General features: G+C 41.4%; 1 protein-coding gene across 4 annotated transcripts in view; it reads right to left on the bottom strand.

Moving 5' to 3' along the window:
- stk24a (serine/threonine kinase 24a (STE20 homolog, yeast)) overlaps positions 1-23,798 on the bottom strand; it is a 28,761-nt gene that overhangs the window by 3,539 nt on the left and 1,424 nt on the right. Inside the window, exons 1-10 of one of the 4 annotated variants that reach the window (XM_037539448.1) lie at positions 20,271-20,413; positions 18,886-19,116; positions 10,583-10,639; positions 10,332-10,440; positions 7,106-7,263; positions 5,571-5,756; positions 5,248-5,393; positions 4,887-5,019; positions 2,649-2,717; positions 2,109-2,245 (exon numbers count right to left, since the gene is read on the bottom strand). In XM_037539448.1, coding sequence (XP_037395345.1) covers positions 2,109-2,245; positions 2,649-2,717; positions 4,887-5,019; positions 5,248-5,393; positions 5,571-5,756; positions 7,106-7,263; positions 10,332-10,440; positions 10,583-10,639; positions 18,886-19,116; positions 20,271-20,291 — 1,247 coding nt within the window. In that variant the 5' untranslated portion in view covers positions 20,292-20,413. Of the gene's footprint in view, positions 1-1,276; positions 1,746-2,108; positions 2,246-2,648; positions 2,718-4,886; positions 5,020-5,247; positions 5,394-5,570; positions 5,757-7,105; positions 7,264-10,331; positions 10,441-10,582; positions 10,640-18,885; positions 19,120-20,270; positions 20,414-23,798 lie in introns of those variants that run through there. The other 3 variants (XM_037539447.1, XM_017692316.2, XM_017692315.2) reach the window with 3 other exon arrangements.

Raw genomic sequence — 23,798 nt, 5'->3', positions numbered from 1 at the left:
AGAATGATCCACCACTCAAATAATACCTGCTCTGTGGTGGTCCTGCAGGTCCTGAAGAACAGGGTGTAAGGTTACTAATTAATTATGCAGAGGAAACAGATGGGCTACACTTTGTAATTGTACAGGGTGGGTCATTTATATGGATGGTTGGTGATATTAACTTCCTGTTTGCGGCACATTAGTATATGGGAGGGGGAAAACTTTTCAAGGTGACCATGGTGGCCATTTTGGATCCAACTTTAGTTTTTTCGATGGGAAGAGTGTCATGTGACACAAACTTATTGAGAATTTCACAAGAAAAACAGTGGTGTACTTGGATTTAATGTAACTTTATTCTTTCATGAGTTATTTACAAGTTTCTGACCACTTATAAAATGTGTTCAAAGTGCTGCCCATTGTGTTGGATTGTCAATGCAACCCTCTTCTCCCACTCTTCACACACTGATAGCAACACCGCAGAAGAGATGCTAGCACAGGCTTCCAGTATCCGTAGTTTCAGGTGCTGCACATCTCGTATCTTCACAGCATAGACAATTGCCTTCAGATGACCCCAAAGATAAAAGTCTAAGGGGGTCAGATCGGGAGACCTTGGGGGCCATTCAACTGGCCCACGATGACCAATCCACTTTCCAGGAAACTGTTCATCTAGGAATGTACACATAATGTGGTGGTGCACCATCTTGCTGGAAAAACTCACGGAACGTGCCAGCTTCCAAAGTGGATTGGTCGTCATGGGCCAGTTGAATGGCCCCCAAGATCTCCCGATCTGACCCCCTTAGACTTTTATCTTTGGGGTCATCTGAAGACAACTTGAAGGCAATTTCCCCCTCCCATACACTAATGTGCCACAAACAGGAAGTTAATATTACCAACCATTCCCATTTTATTTGGGTGTATCCATATAAATGACCCACCCTGTAGAACTACAAAGTGCACCAATATGGTAAAAGGACCTGATAAAAGATAGGTGCATTTGATGACATGACCAATCAGTGTACATCAGGCAAAATGTTACTGTTAGAACAGTTAATTTATTTAATTTCTTCGGGATTTAACAGTAACAAAAATTTAATTTACACCAAAATCAAATTCCCCATTACCTTAAATGCATTCATTCAGCCAAGACATGTTTAGTGCCAATAAAAAAAAATGTATTAAAAGTACACTATATATATATATATATATATATATATATATATATATATATATATATATATATATATATATATATATATATATATATATATATATTTTTTTTTTTTTTTTTTTTTCACATAGTTTATTCAGTGTCATAACATACATTTGAGATTACTTAATGTGTTTGAGGTAGGACTGACTTATCTTGATTTAGGCCTGTAGTTGATGATTTAGGCCTGTAGTTTAGAATAAACTTGGGCCAATAACTGATATTTTTGAATATTGTAATAATTGAAATAAGCACTGATAATATGCAAATTATAGTTCTTTAGATATTTTTAGATGCCAAACTGTTCCACACTTTATTTAAACATTCCTTTTGTACAATCAATCATTCTAATTTATGGTTAGTTAAAAAAGAAAAAGATAGACAAGACTATACTTGATAATAAGCTATACAAAAAAAACATCAATTAATGAACTACAACAAAACGCTCCAATAGAAAGTAAAATGCGCTAGCTTGTCCAGAAGAAGAATGCAAAGGGGCCAGTTTGGTGATATTTTGTTTCCATCCAATCACAGAGAACCACTGGATGTCATATGCAATCTGTGCAAAATATAGTTGTCATTATAGATTCCGTAATAATAGATGCAGACATAGACAATATCATCATCAGGGATAACAAATGCTTAAATTTAAGGGTAAGGCTCTGTAACACACATGATACTTCGTAATTGAATTTGGATCATCCAAGATTAGACTGGACAATACTTCCATCACTTGTTGCTACATTAGCCTCAGAACTCCAATGCTAATTTCAACTGCCAAAATTTGTAAACAAAAATCTTTTTGGCTGATAGGGTACATTTGGGTAAAAGCAATAAACTGTGTAGAAGCAGCAATACAGTCTCTGTACAGAACTCAAATCTACATCCTAAAACTGGAGAAAGGCAATAAAGCGAGATGTACCTCTGCAGTCTCTGCACTAATTCGGTCACCATGGAGTCGGATATGCCTGGGCATGCCTCTTCGGCCAGGAATATGGCCTCCCTCAGCTCCTCCACTGCCTCTGGCTTTCCGTTACTCACCCCTCCCTTCTGCTTCAGCTGAAGAGAGTAGAAGCAGGAGAAGGAAAACTTAAAGCAATCTTTTGTGGTACTCAGTGGCCTACCAAAATGGCCAATACTAAATATGTGAGCTCGACCCATATATAAGGCCCAGCCAAGAGAGGAGACTAGGGAGCAGTGCGCAAAGGAGCCATAAACCAGAGAATTATTATTTCATATTGCTTTATTTATTTATACACAGAGCTCCACTTGATCTGAGTCACTGTACCAAGTTTTGCAGAAGTGGATGGGGTTAGCATGCAGAGGCAATGACAGCACAAAAGAGTAGCTTTTCTACAGATTAAAACCACACTACTTTACTACTTTTAACAGCAGAGAGCATCAGAGTAGCAAAGTTCTAAGAATAACTGCAGTGTAAATAGACATGTAATTAAGTTCTTACTTCTGCAAACAGTGGAGATATAATGGTCGACAAGCTCTGGGACAAAGGCCTCTGTGGACTGCCCTTTTCCTGAAGGATGTAAAGCAAATTACAGCAAAAGTAAGAGACTTATATAGACATTTATTAGAAGAATGATTTACACAGGACACTCAAGATGTAAAAGACACATCAATTCAAACTTTGGTCAGTCTTGAAGATTGAACAGAATCCCAGAAAAAAATAACACTTTATAACATTGTTAACATTGTTGGTTGAATCCTATCAAATCCTTACAGAGGAGCATCAGTGAAGTCAGGTACTGATATTGGATAGTTAGCTCTGGATTACAAACCACACCTCATTCCAAAAGATACTGGGCTGTGCTCAAGAGAAAGCAGTACCATTGCTCCACAACCCCAAGCTGAGGAACTTTATACCCCTCTAGCTGACACCTGGCATTAAACAAAGTGACATTAGGTTAATATAATCTGAGTGTGTGTGCGCATGATTGAAAGCCGGTGTCAGCAACTGGCACAACTTATGTAGTTATTAGTAAAGTTACTAATTTTAAGGGGTGTCTGGATACTTTCAGACATACATTAAAGGAAATTAACATTCCTTCAATTTTTTTTAAACAGTTGCAAAATAAATTGCAATGGGATGGAGAGAAAAGCAACAATACAATACACTGACATAATACTAGCTTGTCTCTCCAGTCACTGAAAAAGTGATGTCAATGAAGACAGGGAGCTCTGTGTAGAGCTGCATTTAAAGAAAACATTTCCTTAAAAAATATTTTTCACTTCCACTGACAAAAATACACTGCTGTTCTAACAGAGCCATAACAAGAGCATCTCCTCTCACCACACTCATACTACACTTTGGCATGCTCTCTAGCTGAACAATTGCTGTGAGCTCCCGTATGAACGCATGGCTGAAAACGTCATTATCACATCACTGAAGACACTGTACAGCCTCATTTCTCATAAGACAAAGGTAGAAAGATAACAGCAAAAGCTGAAACAGCACTTTAATGATAAGACAACCTTCTATCTTAATTTAAAAGATATTTCAGGTAATTGCAAGCAGAGATCTGTTTCCTTTAGTGTTACTGAATATAAATACATCAGCCTAGCAGCACTTATGGATCTACAGTGACAGGACTGTGCCTGCATGGGGAGGGGTTACTTTTTAAAGTCATAAAATTGGGTCAACACAGAAAAAACATGAAATTATGGTGAATGGAGCTACCAGTTCTCATCACGAATGTCCACTCCTCTGTGACTGCATCCTTTCTCGCTTGACATTACATAGGTCTACTGTAAACAGTTCAGTCTGTCAACAAGCTCTGACGTTAATGTTTTACTCACCAATGTTACTGCATTACTCATTTTGTAGCCATAGGCACTATATTTGTAAATAATTTTTTGGATTCAAAACGCAATTAATATTATACACACACACACACACACACACACACACACACACACACACACACACTGTATGGCTGTGGACAAAACACTCATCAACAGAAGCTGCTACATAAAATCTGTACAGGGTTTCAGGCTGGAACGATGGTGGGTTTGAAGAGTCAAGTTATGAAATTGTTGATGGCATTTAAATAAAATAAATAAATAAATAAAAAGTGTTAATAAATATTCCCCAGTCAAAGTGCTTTCTTGACTGTGTGAGTTAAAATAACAATGTCTAACAGGAACAAACATTTTGCATTTAACTGCATGTTTCAGAGCACAATTTTATTTATTTGCAGAATTTTACATATTGGAAAAAAACATTTGTACAGACCACATTATGTTTTTTTTTTCTTTCCCCCTTAACAGCAAATTATTCAGCAAATAAACTGTGCATAAACACTGCATAAGTGTGTTCTTCGTTTTCACACCATTTTTCCTCCTTCACATTTCCTTCTCAGTAATAGCTTACTACCAGGTTTTCTTTGTTAGGAGTCCAATTTTCCATATTTTAATAATTTTTGTAATACAGCTTTGGACACTCACATTGTTCTCAGTTATTTTCAATGCAAGTAGATTACCTCTTATCTCCGCAGAAATATCTGCCAAAAACAAATACTTGTATTTGATGGCCATTTTAACTGGAAATTGGAAAAAAACAAAAAAAAAAACAAAAAACAAACATGAAGGATGGTCTCTGACTTTTGCACAGTACGGTACGACACATGAAAAGTTCAAACATGTGTATGAGTAACCAATGCTTAGGTGTCTCGTCTCTTTTCCTCACCTGGCTGCGATCCAGCTCTGAGGGCTGTGCGATTCCATTCTGGATCTTCTTGGGGTCTTTCTCTCTGATGGTATTAAAGATCCAATCATCATTTCCAGAGTCATTCCCACCCGATGCCTGCACATCCTGCTCCCTAAGCAGAGACACAGCCACTAACAATTTTAACTGTGATTTCTGAAAAGGGGTGAACAGAACTTTATGAAAAGAGTAAGCCATAGATATTTGACAGTAATAAAAAAAAAAATATATAATTAAGAAAAATTTCTCTGAAGTAAAACAAAACACATTAGAAATGTGTATGCTGAACTACAGATGGCTCTGGATGAAATTAGTACAAAACCGATAATCTTCCTGTGCTTACGAGTCAGACTCCTCTGAACTGGACTCCTCTCGACACTGCTCAGCCTTCCACCTCTTGTACCTGTCGATGAGCTCAGTGAGGTACGAGGTCTTCTTAGCGTAACGTACAATTAGCTTATGTTTTAGCAGCTCTTTGGCTGTAGGCCTCTGCAATGAAATACGTACATTCATCCACAAATGCACAACGGCGCAGAAGGTTACTTGAAGTTCTTAAAATACATTGTAAAATAGAGTCACTAAGACTCAAAGACAGAGATGATAAAATGTTCCAAATAAAGCCCTATCAAATATTGTAGCATATATTTCAGAAACATCAGCACTTACAAAGCTTGGCTCTTTGTTCAGACAGGCTTCTATAAACTCTTTCAGTGGTTTACAGTAGTTTCCCTCTAGAGTAGGAGGGTTGTTCTTTGGGATTAGGAATAAAACTTTCATGGGGTGCAGCTCGGAATGCGGGGGCTCTCCTTTGGCCAGCTCTATTGCCGTTATACCCAATGACCAGATGTCTGCCTAAAACACAAACAAGCACAGCACTTAGTATCGAATACAGTTAACTAAACATTCACTTGCAAAATTCACAAAAGCACTGCAAATCTCAAAACGCTCCCTATACAAGATCTAAGAACAATAGGTAAATTATTAGCGGGTGAAAGAGTACTGCAAAGCACAGAAATTGAGTGTTTTGAGCATCCTGATGGTCTCAGATGAGTTATGTTAATCAAATAACTTATTGAATACAGACTGCGGCACGTGCCTCTGTCAGACCATGTGCAGTCAGGTCAATCTAAAACCCTCAGGAAACACTTCACTCTTTAAAAAAAAAAAAAAAAAAAAAAAAAACCATAACTGAGGCAAATTAAAGCCCTATTTCTGTTCAAGGAAGTGTGTGCATGCATGTGTGTGAGTGATGACTCACTGCTTATGGCTGTTACTGATGCATAATGGAATTTATGTCATCTAGAGCTGTATAACAGAGCTAAACAGTGTTTAGAAAAATTCAAAGCACTACAGCAGCAGTATTTACTCCACCGCATACACCAAGCATGTCTAACAAGATTCAGCTACACAGGAAATTAAATACAAAAGGGACCGAGTTCATTTGCAAAGGCAATGAAGTTCAAAACATCAAATGTTGAATGAAAACATAACAGAATATAACACCACAGATGAAACTTAAATAAATAGTTTATAAATAGTTAATATAAATAGTTAAATAACCCCACTGCGCTTTTGTGATTACCTGATGAGCCTATATGATTTGCTCTGTCTAACATGGCAATATTCATCTAGTATTCAGGACAAAATGTTTAAAGTTTGTAACATTTTTGCTTACCACAGGGTGATTTGCGGACAATTTTAGAAAACTGACAAAAATGGCTTAGAATGCTTATTTGACAATACTGCCAACTACAAAATGATCACCGCAAAGGTATCGCAAATACCTTGACCATTAACAGACATAAAATTTTCTGGTGGCTTTAAGCATTTATGGTGCCACACTACACACCCACTGATAACAGTGAATTGACCCTTGCACAGTAATTGTAATGAGTGAATTGCAGAACAGCAGTGGAAACCCCCTATGCAATCATACTCCGCTTTGAAGCCAGGAAACTTTGTATAAAAGCAGTGCATCATTACAGTAATAAAAGTGGCTTGGTTTAATTTATCTGAACTGATGTTTTCTGTACCTCACTTCCCATCATGCAAACAAGGAAATTGGTCAACCCACCAACCACTTTTTGCAATACACTACCCATTTGATCAATTGAGTGGCTGTAGTACACTATACAGCCAAAAAGCCATTAGCATTGTAGCACATCAATGTGTAACTGAACACATATCTCAGAGTGACTGACCTTTGAATCGTAGGCTGACTGTTTTATGACCTCGGGTGCCATCCAAAATGGAGTGCCCACAAATGTGTTCCTCTTGATCTGAGTATCTGTAAGCTGGCCAGCCACACCAAAATCAGCCAGCTTTACATCACCCTGCTCTGACAGCAGCACATTAGCAGCTGGGGAGAGACACAATCATTATAGTTCAGTATGCTTGAAGTGGAATGTCTGGCATAGACATAATAGATTTAAAATCAATTTATTGCCATTTGTTACAATTTTAAATACAGTATATGACAAAGTATTAAAACACCTCTTCTACTTAGTGACATAAGCCGCTTTAACTCAGCTTCCCATCGCTGAAACAGACATTCAAATGCACACAGTTTGGACCTCTACAGAAAAGCACTGATGGTAGAAAGGGAGATTCTGCAATAGCTGCACATGGGCCGGAGGTCACTATGCCCAGCACCAGCTAGAGGGGTCTAAGGCCCCCAGGCATTGGGCCGTTGAGCAGACCATATGAGTGGTGCAGAGTCAGAAATGGGGAGTGATGTGATTTTGCCCAGAGTGTTTTTTTAGAAAGCTGGAGCGTCGGGATTCCCTCCAATTCTGAAAGCCAGTCCTTTATTTCCTCAATACTGACTACCTCTGTGTGATATGAATGAGGAAGCATGACTGCTACAGCCTGCACACAATGACTTTTCATACATACAGTTGTGCTCAAAATAATAGCAGTGTCTTTAAAAAAATGAGTAAATGTCAAAATTCTTCTAACAAATTGTACTTTAATGAACAAAAATGCATTGGGGACACGGCACATTCTATTCCAAAGCAGGAAAATTGGGAAAAGTAATTAAAACTCAAATAATAATAATGATATTTCACAGAAAGTCAGAAACGTAATGTTCAAAAAAATAGCAGCGTTGACATCTTTTCTTGGAAACTCAAAAATGTACTGCACAAACTAAGAAATTCTTGATAAGTCAACTTGGTTGAGTATCCTAAACTAATATTTTGTTGCAAAACCACGGTTTCTGATAACTGCTTCACATCTGTGGTGCATGGAGTCAACCAATTTCTGGCAACGGTCAACAGGTATTGCAGCCCAGGCCAATTGTACTAGATTCCACAATTCCCCTGCGTTTCTTGGTTTTGCCTCATGCACTGCATTTTTTGTGTCAGCCCACAAGTTTTCTATGGGATTAAGGTCCGGGGATTGTGCTGGCCACTCCATCAGTTGAATCATGCTCGTTTGGAACCATGCTTTTGCTCGCTTGCTGGTATGTTTTGGGTCATTATCTTGTTGAAAGGTCCACCTCAAAGGCATTTCCTCTTCAGCATATGGCAGCATGACTTCTTCCAATATCCTGATGTACTCAAATTGATCCATGATCCCTGGTATGCGATAAATAGGACCAACACCGTAGTAGGAGAAACATCCCCATATCATGATGCTTCCACCACCATGCTTAACCGTCTTCACTGAGTACTGTGGCTTGTATTCTGTGCTTGCAGGACGTCTGACGTACTGTCTGTGACCCTTGGACCCAAAAAGAAGAACCTTGCTTTCATCAGTCCACAAAATGTTACGCCATTTCTTCTCAGGCCACTCAATGTGTTCTTTGGCAAATTCTAACGCTTCTGCACATGTCTTTTATTTAACAGTGGGACTTTGCGGGGGCTTCTTGCTGGTAGGTTGATTTCAACAAGACGTCTTCTGATTGTACCAGTACTCACAGTCAACTGAAGGTCTTCCTTGATCCTCTTGGAGCCGATCATTGGCTGAGCCTTTACCAGTTTGGCTATTCTACTATCCATTCGGGGAGTTGTTTTTCTTTTTCTTCCACGTTTTTCTGTTTTTTCTTCCCATTTCAAAGCATTGGAGATCATTTTAGCTGAACAGCCAATCACTTTCTGTACTTCTTTATAGGTTTTCCCCTCTTATTATTAGTTTCTTTATTAAAAAACGCTCATCTTGAGAACAGTGTCTTGAACGACCCATTTTTCTTGTTTTTTTCAGGACAAATGGACAGCCAGCATGTCAGCTGCCTTGCTCCTTAAATAAGGATCACCTGTTTACACCCTTTTTTCCCCCAGAATGCCCTCCCTAAGTGACGGCCTCCCTAATTGAACTCACCACTGCTATTTATTTGAACACACCCTTTTCAGTTAATCATTCAATTTCACAGAATCTGCAGTATGCATGGGTGGCCTGTTGGGTTTGTTGGTTTACTATACCCTTATTATACCCTCCAAAAACTTACTTGTGGTGTAGAGGTTGAAATTTTAACAAAAACATTGATTTATCTTGCTGCTGTTGGGGCACTGCTATTATTTTGAGCACTACTGTAGCTTCTGGCTGCACAACTGTCCAGCAGTATTGGAAATTCTCACAAATCAAAGTTATACAGATATTACTCACATGTCATCAATTTTACTGTGTGAATGATAAAGAACATACTGTTATGTTAAAAGCATGTGCATTTTTCTGGTTTGGGCCATTATTTAAATCCTATAGCTACCAAAAACCACCTCTTTAGCAGAGAACGTTTAAATCCATCCATCCATCCATTTTCTAAGCCGCTTCTCCGTCAGGGTCGCGGGAGAACGTTTAAACCCATCCATCCATCCATTTTCTAAGCCGCTTCTCCGTCAGGGTCGCGGGAGAACGTTTAAATAGTGTTTCATTTAATAATGGCTATAAGTTATATAATTCATGAAGTGCATAGTGTGTGCATGAATCATGTGACGTGGTAATGAGAATGGATATGTTTCTGATGTGTGAGCAGTGAGCGAGTGGGGGGGATAAACACCTGGAGCACAGCGCTTTGAGCGATGAGCAGAAATGTCTGCCACAGCACTCCCCTCACATACTCTGCTGTGGAGCAGGGGAACTGCATTCTCCAGAGTGATGGAGCGCCACTGAATACCTTGGTGACAAGTTGGAGTGCCATTTGTGATCCAGAACAAATCATCTAAAATCAGTACCTGAATTCACTAACGCTCTTGTGGTTAAAACAAACAAATTCTCAAAGCTATGGTCCTTCATTTATTGTCAGTCTTTCACAGAAAAGTAGATGCTGCTGCTGAAGCAAAGAGGGAAGAGCCCCCTACTAATATCCATGATTTCAGGGGACACACTGGATGAGCAAGTGTCTACTTTTGGGCATATAATGTACAATGCATTTTTTCAGATGTGCTAAACTCAGTATGCTATATTTAAAGTACAATTTTTGGATGGTACCTTTAATATCCCTGTGAATTTTCTTTTCTGAATGCAAGTACTCCAGCCCCTTGAGGATCTCTCGAAGTATGGTAGCAATCTGTGTCTCATCCAGGGGACCTGGCTCCAGCTGCGGTAAAGAGGACAGTATAATGAAGGCATTTGTCACTGTTCTGACTAAAACCCTAAAATGTATAAAATGTGTGAAGTTCCCAAATAATTTTTATTCTCTTAGAATAAACTTGAAGTGATAAATATTAAATACTACTCACCAAATCTAGTGCTGATCCTCCTCCTAAATATTCCATAATAATCCATAACTTTGTGCCCTGTATCAAAAGAGGAATAGAAAAACAGGCTTTACATTAGATATCATTCTAGCCTTGGATACACTATATTGCCAAAAGTATTCATTCATCTGCCTTCACATGCATATGAATTTGAGTGACATCCCATTCTTAATCCATAGGGTTTATTATGATGTCGGCCCACCCTCTGCAGCTATAACAGCTTCAACTCTTCTGGGAAGGATTTCCACAAGGTTTAGGAGTGTGTTTATGGGAATTTTTGACTATTCTTCCAGAAGCGCATTTGTGAAGTCACACTGATGTTGGACAACAATGCCTGGTTTACAGTCTCTGCTCTAATTCATCCCAAAGGTGTGCTAATGGGTTTAGGTCAGGACTCTGTGCAGGTCAGTCAAGTTCTTCCACACCAAACTTGTTCATCCATGTCTTTACGGACCTTGCTTTGTGCACTGGTGCGCAGTCATGTTGGAACAGGAAGGGACCATCCCCAAACTGTTTCCATAAAGTTGGGAACATGAAATTGTCAAGCATGGGAGCATGAAAAGCCCAAGTCCTGAAAAACAACCCCACACCATAATCTCACCTCCACCAAACTTTACACTTGGCACAATGCAGTCAGACAAGTACCGTTCTCCTGGCAACCACCAAACCCAGACTCGTCCATCGGATTACCAGACGGAGAAGTGTAATTTGTCACTCCAGAGAACACGTCTCCATTGCTCTAGGGTTCAGCGGCGGCGCTTTACACCACTGCATTCAACGCTTTGCATTGTGCATGGTGATGTAAGGCTTGGATGCAGCTGCTCAGCCATGGAAACCCATTCCATGGGCTGTTCTTGAGCTAATCTAAAGGCCACATGAAGTTTGGAGGTCTGTAGCAATTGACTCTGCATTATGCGCCGCAGCATCCACTGACCCAGCTCTGTCATTTTACATAGCCTACCACTTCGTGGCAGAGCTGCTGTCGTTTCTAACCGCTTCCACTTTATACTACGTTATAATACCACAGACAGCTGACTGTGGAATATTTAGTAAAGAGGAAATTTCACGACTGGAGCAGTCGACATGCCTAGGTGCTTGGTTTTATACACCTGTGGCCATGGAAGTGATTGGAACACCTGAACTCAATGATTTAGATGGAGTGAGTGAATACTTTTTAAAATTTTGGTAATATACTGTAACTCATATCTTTGCACACTTCTGTCAGTGATGAAGAGCAGAAGGGAATTAGCATTGGCTTCTAGTCAGTATGGTACACAGCAAGAAAACCAAACCAGGGAGAATGTCACCTAATTGGCTTGGTGTTTAATATTGTACAGAGCAAGTTCAGTAACAGCAACATATGAATCTTTGTAAGCAAATCCATCTATATGATATATTTTACACTGTGTATGGACATTGTTTGAAAGAGAATTCCACACAAACCTACTTATTTACTAGGATTCTTCACCAGCAAGACAATAAAAAAGACTTTAGAAGATGGTGCCCAGACACTTCAGACAAAAAGGGTTAACAGTGACCAACTTAAATACCAAGTTCCTATATTAAAAAAAAGAATAAATTTCATGGCTAGGAATTAATACTCTTTGCTATGGAGCTGCACTGAAAGTTCTTCATCTTTTAATTTACAGGGACAGTTAAATATACCAAAAATAACTGCACAGGATAAAAAATTCAAAGGAATTTTAAAATGCAAATTAAGATGCAGACATGATGTCACAGCTTAGTGTGGACTTTTCCATGATCACCCAGTGAATTCAATCAGGATGGATATAAAAGTCACCCCATGAGTGTGCACTAGACACACACATATGTAGAGATGCAGAACCTTTCTTTATCAGAGACTTTATCAGAGGCTGCTCTCCTTCTGCTCTTGAGAGAAACCCTCAAACGTTTTTAAAACTGCTCTGAGGACAAAGCTCGGCACTACAGCTCATTGAAACTCATACATGTAAAGCATCAGGATGTTCTCAACAGAGGTTGCTGTGGTAAAGGAAGTTTAATGCAGTTTGCTATTTTGGATGTTAGGGTGAGTCACATGTGTTCCATACAATAAGGCAATGCCAGTGCAGAATCACAGCTGGGTTTCTGTCTGCTGGGCTTTACTGGGTCTTTCCCAAATTTCTCTTCCACAAGGAAACAATCACAAATTGGCCCATTGTGTTGTAGGATGCCACATTCTAGAATGCAAGAATCTCAATTCCCCAAAGCTATCCCATAGCCTCTCATATTCCATGACTTGCTTGCAACATACTACAGCATGCATTACATGATGGGGACCCAGAGTAAGTCCAGCTGCAATCCAGCAAGAGAAAGGGAAATCAAGGCGGGGAAATAGAGGTTTTTGCAAGAGGGGCAGGCTGCAGTATGTAGGGCAGAAGTAATGGTAGCTACAGCCAGATGAACGCATATGACCTCACATGCATTTAAACATACATTCCTCAGCTCACTGGATCGTCAGGAAAGATGCACACAAACAAGAGAAACCACATATTTCACATCTCACAAATTCCTCAACAATAATCAGGTGTGCCTGATGTCAAAATGCAAAGTGAAACAAACCAACATTAGAACAGGAACTCAAAGCAATCAAGAGCAACTAAAAAGAACACAATTCAACACTTTAGCAGTTTAGAACCACTGTACAGCAAGACCAGCCTTTCATTCCTCACTCTAAAAGTGGTAACAGCTTCCATTTATTCAAAGTAATTACTGTATAAAATATCTTAGGATGTAATAAGTCAGGAATTTAAAGGGTTAAAGCTATAATTAATCCACATGAGAACATAATGTAAACAAGAGAAAACAGAAATAATTGTCCATTACATAAAAGCAGGACAATTTGACAGACCTTTATATAAGGGATACCTAATCTCAGTCCTGGAGACGTCATGCTCTGCACATGTATGCACTTTCTCTAATTGTCAAATAGTCCAGTACTGCTTAAATGCAATAGCTTTCTAAATGAAAATGTGTGTGCCTCTTTAATGCAGATACAGAGACAGAGAAAGCAGGGACCGTTTGTGTGTTGAGTGCCCTTACTTAAGCAACATCAGCATCTCGGGGGACACACACTCGCACACATTCCTCCTTCAGTATCTAACTGATTTTCAATGAGCTCATCAAGCATGAATGCAAGTGAGAAAGTGATTTGTTCTTTCACACACAGCCAAAAATAGGTTGTGCATCTATGTAGATATTTTCTGACTGATGAAGCATGTGAATACACACTTCCTACACTACACACTTACCACTGCACAGCTCTACAAGCACTCTTTCCTTTCTTTACTCCATCCACCGCATCCAAACAATCACTCCACAGCTTTCTTTTGTATAAATGATTTAGAGCTCTGCATGATGTTTGTCTCTCTCTATAAACGCACACAGCAACAGTGGGTTAGCAGCACAGCTCTAGGCTTCACAGGCTGCAAAGTAAGTGACATTTTTGTATTTCTACACTCTTAATAATGAGTTATTTGGAGCGACACCACATAAGAGTCACGTTTGGCTCCCAAAAAAAGCTTTCCATTAGAGGTGGTCAATATGGCAAAAACAAAAGTCAAGATACTAGAAAACATTTTCACAATAAACAACATGCATCATGATATTTAGTTTTTTGGAAGTTTGATTAGTTGAAATAGCCAGAATGCACCGAAAGTGCTAAAAACTACATAATCCATCAATCAAAAGGCTCAATACCATTTAAAGACCTTTATGTCCATGCCAAGAACAATTTTGGAACCTATAGGCTATTTTAACAGAATTCAAGATAACAGCAGCAGAATCCAACACAAGCAAAAACAAAACTGAAGTGACCTTTGGGTCTTCCTCTTCCTATTTGTCCAATCATAGAAAATAGCACATTTTGCTATGTAACACTTTGCTTACTAAATCTGAAGGATCTAGCAGATACAGAAAATAACAATTCATGAAGTGAGTGGCGATGCAAAGATTTACATGCAAAGATTTTTGCCAATGCGATTGAATACAATCGGAATACAGATTCAGACTGAGGTGTTTATAGGTTCATTCAACAATCTGATGAAAATCTTCATTTACATGCACAATACAAGTAATCCGATGCAGAATAACGCGCATGAGTGGAGTAGCACTTAGAGTAAACGTTGACAGCGAACATCCCGTGAGGTCCAGCCGGCGTGAGAGGAGTTTCAAGCTGGCGCACTTGTGTTTTTAATGGCTTTAAACTGATGTCAGACTCAGAAAAACGTCCTTCACATGCACTTATAAAGGAAGACGTCGTGCTCTGAGACACATAAGCTGGACGTCTGTCCCACCGCCGTCTTTTAAAGCTATAAGTATAAACCTCGGCTCCTCTGCAGAACAGTTTCTGCTCCGCCATGTTGAACGTTATAAACCTTTCACTATGACGCAACGTGCATGCGCAGAATGTTCTTACACCTTCTGATTGGAGTGTAATCGGATTCAGGCTATTATTCTTCTTTTTAACGGATTATTCAGAAGTTTACCCACCTCGTTCAATTGGATAGAAATTGTATTCCGAATGGCCTCAATCGGATTAGTCTATTCCGATTGAGGTGTTTACATGGACGTATTCTATTCCGATTGTGCCATTAGTAGGATTATTAACGGATTATCAGGCTGCATGTAAACGTGGCTAGTGTGATCTACTCTTGGCCAAGTTGGCCAAGACTCGGCACTGATGTTACAAAGACACAGGGAGTAGAAGGAGAAATCCTTCAACAACCTTAAATATATACTTGATCCATCACAACAGCTTGCCTATTCACACTCCAAACTGCAATTAATCAACACAATTAAAAAAAACATCAGTGAAATCCTGCACAGCTTAAAACTGTGGAACATTTTTTGTGACATAACCATTCTATGTTTGCCAGAATCTTTTCGGAGCCGACTTAGTCACTTTCCAAGGCCTCACCAAACTCCTCCCATACACGGGTTTTTGCCTTGGCGACAACTGAAGCCGCAGATCGCTTGGCCTGTCGATACCTGCCAGCTGCCTCTGGTGTCCCACAGGCCAACCATGCCCGGTAGGGTTCGAGGATTACCGCCCCGACAGGCACCAACTACCTTACGGCCACAGCTACAGTCAGCCGCTTCAGCAATGGAGGAACGGAACATGGCCCATTCTGAGTCAATGTCCCCCACCTCCCCCGATATCTGGTCAAAGTTCTGACGGAGGTGCGAGTTGAAGATCAATCTGACAGGTTCTTCTGCTAGACGTTCCCAGCAAACCCTCACTATACGTTTGGGCTTGCCTGGTCTGACCGGCATCTTCCCCCACCACCTGATCCAACTCACCACCAGGTGGTGATCAGTTGACAGCTCAGCTCCTCTCTTTACCCGAGTGTCCAAAACACATGGCCGCAAGTCCGATGACACGACTACAAAGTCAATCATTGAACTGCGGCCTAGGGTGTCCTGGTGCCATGTGCACTTATGGACATCCTTGTGTTCGAACATGGTGTTCGTGATGGACAAACTGTGGTTTGCGCAGAAGTCCAAAAACTGAACACCACTCGGGTTCAGATCAGAGAGGCCATTCCTCCCAATCACACCCCTCCAGGTCTCACTGTCATTGCCCACGTGAGCATTGAAGTCCCCCAGTAGGACAATAGAGTCCCCAAGGACTCTAAGAAGGCTGGGTACTCTGAACTGCTGTTCAGTGCATAAGCACAGACAACAGTCAGGACCCGTTCCCCAACCCGAAGGCGTAGGGAAGCTACCCTCTCGTCCACCGGAGAAAACCCCAACATACAGGCACCGAGTCGAGGGGCTATGAGAAAGCCCACACCTGCCCGCTGCCTCTCACCTTGGGCAACTCCAGAAAAGAATAAAGTCCAGCCCCTCTCAAGGAGATTGGGCCCAGAGCCCAAGCTGTGCGTTGAGGTGAGCCCGACTATATCTAGCCGGTATCTCTCAACCTCGCGCACCAACTCGGGCTCTTTCCCTGCCAGTGAGGTAACGTTCCAAGTTCCAAAAGCCAGTTTCAGCAACCGAGGATCAGAACGCCAAGGCCCACGCCTTCGGACACTGCCCGATCCACAACGCACCGAACCCCTACTACTGCCCCTCCCATTGGTGGTGGGTCGATGGGAGGGGGGACTCATGTAACTCCTTCGGGCTGGGCCCAGCCGGGCACCATGAGTAAATGCCCGGCCACCAGACGCTCGCTGGCGAGCCCCTCCCCCAGGCCTGGCTCCAGGGTGGGGCCCCGGTAACCCTGTTCCGGGCAGGGTACACAAGTCCTGCTTTTGTGTCTTCATAGGGGTTATTATGGATCACACTTTGTCTGACCTGTCACCTAGGACCAGTTTGCCATGGGAGACCCTACCAGGAGCTTTTGCTCCAGACAACATAGCTCCTAAGATCATTCAAGCACGCAAACCCCTCCACCACGATAAGGTGGTGATCCAAGGAGAGTGAAGACGTCATTGGGCGGTGGAAGGAATACTTTGAGGACCTTCTCAATCCCACCGACACGTTCTCCAGTGAGGAGGCTGAGTCTGGGGACATGGGAATAGGCTTGTCCATTACTGAGGCCGAAGTCGCTAAGGTAGTTAAGAAGCTCCTTGGTGGCAAGGCTCCAGGGGTGGATGAGATCCGCCCTGAGTTCCTCAAGGCTCTGGATGTTGTGGGGCTGTCTTGGCTGACACGCCTTTTCAACATTGCGTGGACATCGGGGGCGGTGCCACTGGATTGGCAGACTGGGGAGGTGGTGCCTCTTTTTAAAAAAGGGGACCGGAGGGTGTGTTCCAACTACAGGGGAATCACACTCCTCAGCCTCCCTGGCAAGGTCTATGCAGGGGTACTGGAGAAGAGAGTCCGGCTTATAGTTGAACCTCGGATCCAGGAGGAACAGTGCGGGTTCCGCCCTGGTCGTGGAACACTGGACCAACTCTTCACCCTCTCCAGGATTCTGGAGGGTTCATGGGAGTTTGCCCAACCAGTCCACATGTGCTTTGTGGATCTGGAGAAGGCATTCGACTGTGTTCCCCGGGGTATTCTGTGGGAGGTGCTTCGGGAGTACGGGGTACATGGCTCTTTGCTACGAGCCATTCAGGCCCTGTACAAACAAAGCAGGAGTTTGGTTCGCATGGCCGGCAGTAAGTCAGACTCGTTCCCAGTGAGAGTTGGACTCCGTCAGGGCTGCCCTTTGTCACCGATTCTATTCATAATTTTTATGGATAGAATTTCTAGGCGCAGTCAAGGGATGGAGGGTGTCCGGTTTGGTGACCTCAGGGTCACATCGCTGCTGTTTGCAGATGATGTGGTCCTATTGGGGACATCAGGCCGCGAACTTCAGCTTTCGCTGGATCGGTTTGCAGCCGAGTGTGAAGCGGCTGGGATGAGAATCAGTACCTCTAAATCCGAGACCATGGTTCTCAGGCGGAAAAGGGTGGAGAGCCCTCTCTGGGTCGGGGATAGGCTCTTGCCTCAAGTGGAGGAGTTCAAGTATCTCGGGGTCTTGTTCACGAGTGATGGTACAAGGGAGCGGGAGATTGACAGGCGGATTGGTGCTGGGTCAGCAGTGATGCGGGCTCTTTACCGGTCTGTTGTGGTAAAGAAAGAGCTGAGCCATAAGGCAAGGCTCTCGATTTACCGGTCGATCTACGTTCCCACCCTCACCTATGTTCATGAGCTTTGGGTAATGACCGAAAGAATAAGATCGCGAATACAAGCGGCCGAAATGAGTTTCCTCCGCAGGGTGTCTGGACTCTCCCTTAGAGATAGGGTGAGAAGTTCAGTCATCCGGGAGGGACTCGGAGTAGAGCCGCTGCTTCTTCACGTCGAGAGGAGCCAGCTGAGGTGGTTCGGGCATCTGGTTAGGATGCCTCCTGGACGCCTCCCTCGGGAGGTGTCACAGGCGAGTCCACCTGGGAGGAGACCCCGGGGAAGACCCAGGACACGCTGGCGCGACTATATCGCCCAGCTGGCCTGGGAGCGCCTCGGAATCCCCCTTGGAGAGCTGGTGGAAGTGGCTGGGGAAAGGGAGGTCTGGGCTTCATTGCTTAGGATGCTGCCCCCGCGACCCGAACCCCGGAGAAGCGGAAGATAATGGATGGATGGATGGATGGATGGATGGATGGATGGATGGATGGATGGATGGATGGATGGATGGATGGATGGATGGATGGATGGACCATTCTATGTATGTAACATTACATTTTTCTTAGGAAGATAATATCTACAACTTTTGAAGTAGCCCATGAATCATCTGGGCATAGGCATGGCTGTGACTTTTGACCAATACTGCTGTCACTAACCTTCAGATATGATCCATAATATTTTGTAACAAAGGGGCTGTCACACTGGCTCAAGACTGTAATCTCTTGCTGAATGTCTTCAATCTCATCCTCTGCCTCTTCCAGATCGATGATCTTAATGGCCACAACCTTCTGTGTGCGATTGTCTATTCCTTTAAACACTTCTCCGAAAGAACCTTTCCCAATCTTCTCCAGCTTGGTGAACAGCTCCTCCGGGTCAGCTTTAAAATTCTGCTTAAAAGGGAAAGAAAGAGGAGATTATTAGCGTTGAAAAAGTCTTTTATAACATACTGCTTTAATTTCAGCAGCTTACTGCTGAACTTAAATATATATTTTTTATTTAGTAAAGAATTAGGCTTAGTAAATTTAGCTCCTGATATCAAACAAGCAAATGTATGTATTAACAATGTATTCTCATTCTCAGCTGTCAAACTATTAAAATAGTTCAAACAACTATTCAAACCTTTGCATATATCTGAACATAAGTGGGCAAAAGGCACTTTACCAGAATAAATTAAATCAAGCTACTTTTATTAACTTAATAACATTACTTTCACCATGTGAACACAGGATTCACATGAACCTGGAACATCAAACTAGGAAAATGTGGAAAAATCTGTGCTGTTCATAATTTTTTGTGTTTAACTATTAATATGATTTTTTTTGGAAAGTTAGTCAATATCAGGAACAAAAGTGCCAATTTACTGAGAGGGGTGTTGAGGGTGAACATGTAATACCTATTTAAAAAAACTTAAACTTTACTTTATAGTCTAAATTTCAGAACTGTGAGACAGACGCTACTTAAAGACGTCTATATCCTGTATATGATAATTTGGTCATTTATCCCAAAACAGTTTAAAACCTTCAGAGCTGTATGTCACTTCAGACACTCCTGAATACAACCATGTAAAGAATGTATCATCTAAACATGCACAGCATTAAAAGAGACAATACAGACCAATCCTCTGTTCACATTAGTGACAGGCCTAAAGGAAAACTTCTCTTCAACCTAATGGCCAACCCAGCCTCATAAAGCCTATATTTTTGGTGTACTTCAACAGCTAGTACAAAGGTCAAGCAATCAGCAATTGAGTTTGTGCTAGTCAGGAATAGAATAAAAAAAAAAAAGTAAACTGTATCGGTCATTTGTGGAACAGACCAATTTACCCAGCAAAACCGCTTCAAAATCAGTTAAGTTTAGCTACACACCAAAACTGACAGGCTGCAAGCACACAAATCTGGAATTCCTCTATCCTACAAAGCTAACCCAGTAACTTCCAAAGGTTATCAGATATCTGAACATTCTCAGTCATTATCATCATTGCCATCAGTATGTCTTAAAATGATACAAAATATATCTCACAAATCACAACCAAAGAATTTACCTGTTGCTTTTTAGACTCCATTTATGTTGTTCCTCTAGGCTGAATATTACTCACATTAGCCCTCTGTCAGGCATCTGGAAGCTTTTTATCATGACAGTAAAACTAGGCGGTGTTCAGACACACGTTATCTAGTGCAGTGTGCCAGGTAACAATATAATACCTTTTGGAATGGTGTTAAAGGGCCCAGTTGACCTCTGTCCAGCTAATCAGATGGAAAATGCAAGGCTTATAGACAATCTGGCCATGCTCAACCACTCAAAGCATAACCTCAGGAATGTGTTTGGGTTCATTTTAAAGCAGACATTATTTTCATTTTATATTCAGATTTGCCTGCACTCTTTAAAAGACAACTGTGAAAAGTACAAAATCATAAATTGAAGCTTTGCACTTTGTGTTCTACACTGACATTTATTCCCCTGTGAAAATAGCAAAACCAACACCCAGAAAAAATAAGCTAATGACCACTGCTTTCACTGGCTGTCTCAATGCAGGGGGCAAGGTAGGGAGTGTGCAATTGGTCACTAAGGCTACGTTTATTCAGCAGGTAAAAGTGGCCCAAATCCGATCTTTTTCCTCATATGTGACACAGATGTGTCATTTGTGTGGCAGTGTAAACAGCAAAAACCCACTGAATCTGACATTTTTAATTCCGATTTGAGATGCTTTCATATGTGGTACTAAAATCTGATCCGTATCCGACTCAGTTTGAACAGCCAGACCGGAATTCACGCTACATTCGTCATAGTTTCGCACTGCTGAGACTCAAACATTAAGGCCAATATTTTTGTACCAAAAAAAAATAGAGGAGACTCAAACTCGGCTGCAATGAAGAGGTTTCGAACGAAACGGCCAAGCGCAGCCGGAGGAGCCTGAGGCTGCAGGGTCAGAGAACAGCTTAAAGAACCCGAGGACTTGAACCAAAGAAGTGGCCGAATAACGCACCCGTTTTACAGCGAACTCGAACACATTGGAGGTAATGAGCCCAGCAGTCAACCACTGGAACTTCATAATTGCTCCTGTAATGCTGGCAAAGACGAAACCAGGAGCAACTAGTGCTCGCTAGTCTTCATAATTGTTTACCTCTGGATAAGCCATGTGAAGTATTGTTCTTTTGTGCATGCAGGTTGGTTTGGGAGCATGATCTGTTCAGACTGATGTCACATACGGGTCACATTTAAAAGATGGTGTGAACAGCTAAACAAACAAAAAAAAAATTTGGTGAGAAAATCAGATTTGGGCCACTTTTACCTGCTCTGTAAACATAGCCCAAGACAGAAGTTGAGATTTAGAGATATGTGACATCCATATGTAAAATAACAATTACAAGAGCGGAAGTATGAAGGCTGAGTGAGCGGAAGCGATTATTAAAGTGGGGCAAGATATTTGCTTTATGTGATGCTACATTTAACAGCACATCCTAACAGCTTGGAGGATCACATTTTCTGTAAAAGGGAAATAGTAAAAGAGCAGACAGGACACATTTCATATAGTCCCATATTGTAGATACAATGACATGGAATGTACGTTAACTGGCAAGAACAATGCAGTTTTGTTATGTTTGGCTGCATATTTCTCTTTATGGTAGCTCAGTGAGTTAGCACCACATTTTCAACATACAGCTCAATGATGACAGAAACCACCTAATTTGGAACATGCATTTGGTTATCCAACATGGAGTACTACAGAAGGCCATATTCTGTTTTTAAGTTCATCTGTTATTTTTATTTGAGAGTGAAATGGCAGAACATCCAAGTTTGAGATAAAACAGGGACTCAAAGAGAAAGCATTAAGTAATCCAGACTTGACAATGCTCATCTTGAGATAACAGCAGGTTACAAATAGCAAGCTAAAGCCTGTCACCACACCAAAGTGGTCAGCCAGGTGAAACTGATGGTGTTGGGTCAAATCTCTATTGTGCGAGTGGGAGAGAATGGGATAGAGCTGCAGTGCTGGGAATCCCTGTAATGTTTATTCAGTCAGCAGGTTCTGCCTAGGACTTAAACCATGTTGAATTAGAAGCTTAAAGCTTCACTTGATCCTACACTGGACCTCAGCCTCTACTGATACATAAACTGAACACACTTTTGTCATTGTATAGAATTTTAGCTGACATAAGGAGATTCTTTAGGAAACTCATACTCAACAATTACAGAAACATAAATGTTTAGATTTCAATTCATCCTGAGGACTAAAATACAACTGGACCAGGTCATTTACTACATGTTCAAATGTAGTAAATCATTTTTAATCAGTAATTCAGCTACTTTAGGGTTCACTTATTGTTGACACAGGTGTTGTAACACACAAAGATTGTATAATCCTCACAAAAAAACAAGAAGGAGACACTCTGGAGAGCTGGCACAGAGCTTAAGGGGGTGACCAATCTTATTTGCAAAGGGTCAATTTGGCTGCATGATTTTGTTTCAATCACATTCCACACCTGGTGCCTTGTTTATTTAATTAGTCTCAGGCTTCAAACAACCGATCCAACAACTGGCCCACTGCAGATAAGACTGAACATCTCTGATCTAAGGTCATCACACTCAATGCCAAGTGTGAGCTAACACGCTCTGGAGTTATGGAGCTCCACTGAACACCTCTGGGATGAGTTGGAGTGGGGTCTGTGATTCAGAACTCAGTCACCACCAGTATTTGATCTCAGTCAATTCATCCATTAATAGTCAGGATTAGAGGGTGTGTTTCAGCAGGGGAATGACTAAACTGTGCTAGACACTGATCCTCTAGGACCAGAGTTGTGCACCCATGGAGTAAAGGCTGTTACTCCAGGAAGGAGATGGGAGAAGGAGTTTCCCTTTTAACACCCTTGATTTCAGAAGAAATCTTGAATTAGCAGGTTTCTACAAACTTCTGGGCACACTGTAGGCATCATAAACAGAACTAATGTGACTGCCACATAGAACAACAAGCTATTTTATGTCATAGCATTCATCTGAGTTACTGTAAAGTTGTGACAAACTGATGATAACAGACTAACTATCCTGTATGGTGTACTGACAGAGGAAAAAAAGGCTGCACACACAAATGAGCCTGGATGCTAGTTTTACCAAAAAAAGCCCTAAAGACACTGCAGCCATTGGCACCAAAGCTGCAGTCCACTGTATGAACATATGTTCAGCTGGGACACTGATAATGCAGTTGTGCTTTATTGTTGAACAGCTCACATACTATGCATGACTAATGCGGTCAACTTTTGCATTACCTGATATGACCTAAATAGCACATATAGCTACTGAGAACATGCTGACTGCAGCTTTAAGATAACAGAGTGACGACTTCTGATTTGTCCATTTCATAGACTGCTATGTTTTCTAAATGAAAAACTGCATTTTCTTTACTTTTTTTGGATTAAATGAATCCTCAACATGCTGTCATCACTCACTCGGTAGGTGCAAGATCACCAGCTTCAAAATGTTTCACTATAAAACTCAAACCCCAACTGCCCAGCTGCATGTAACAGACAGGAAAGTGCAACCTTCCTCACAATGGCATTTCATCATCCCTTGAGCA

Source organism: Pygocentrus nattereri, chromosome 6, assembly GCF_015220715.1.
Source record: "Pygocentrus nattereri isolate fPygNat1 chromosome 6, fPygNat1.pri, whole genome shotgun sequence".
Taxonomy (NCBI): Eukaryota; Metazoa; Chordata; class Actinopteri; order Characiformes; family Serrasalmidae; genus Pygocentrus; species Pygocentrus nattereri.
Note: the sequence above shows the minus strand (reverse complement) of the source record. Positions and strands in the feature narration are given on the sequence as shown.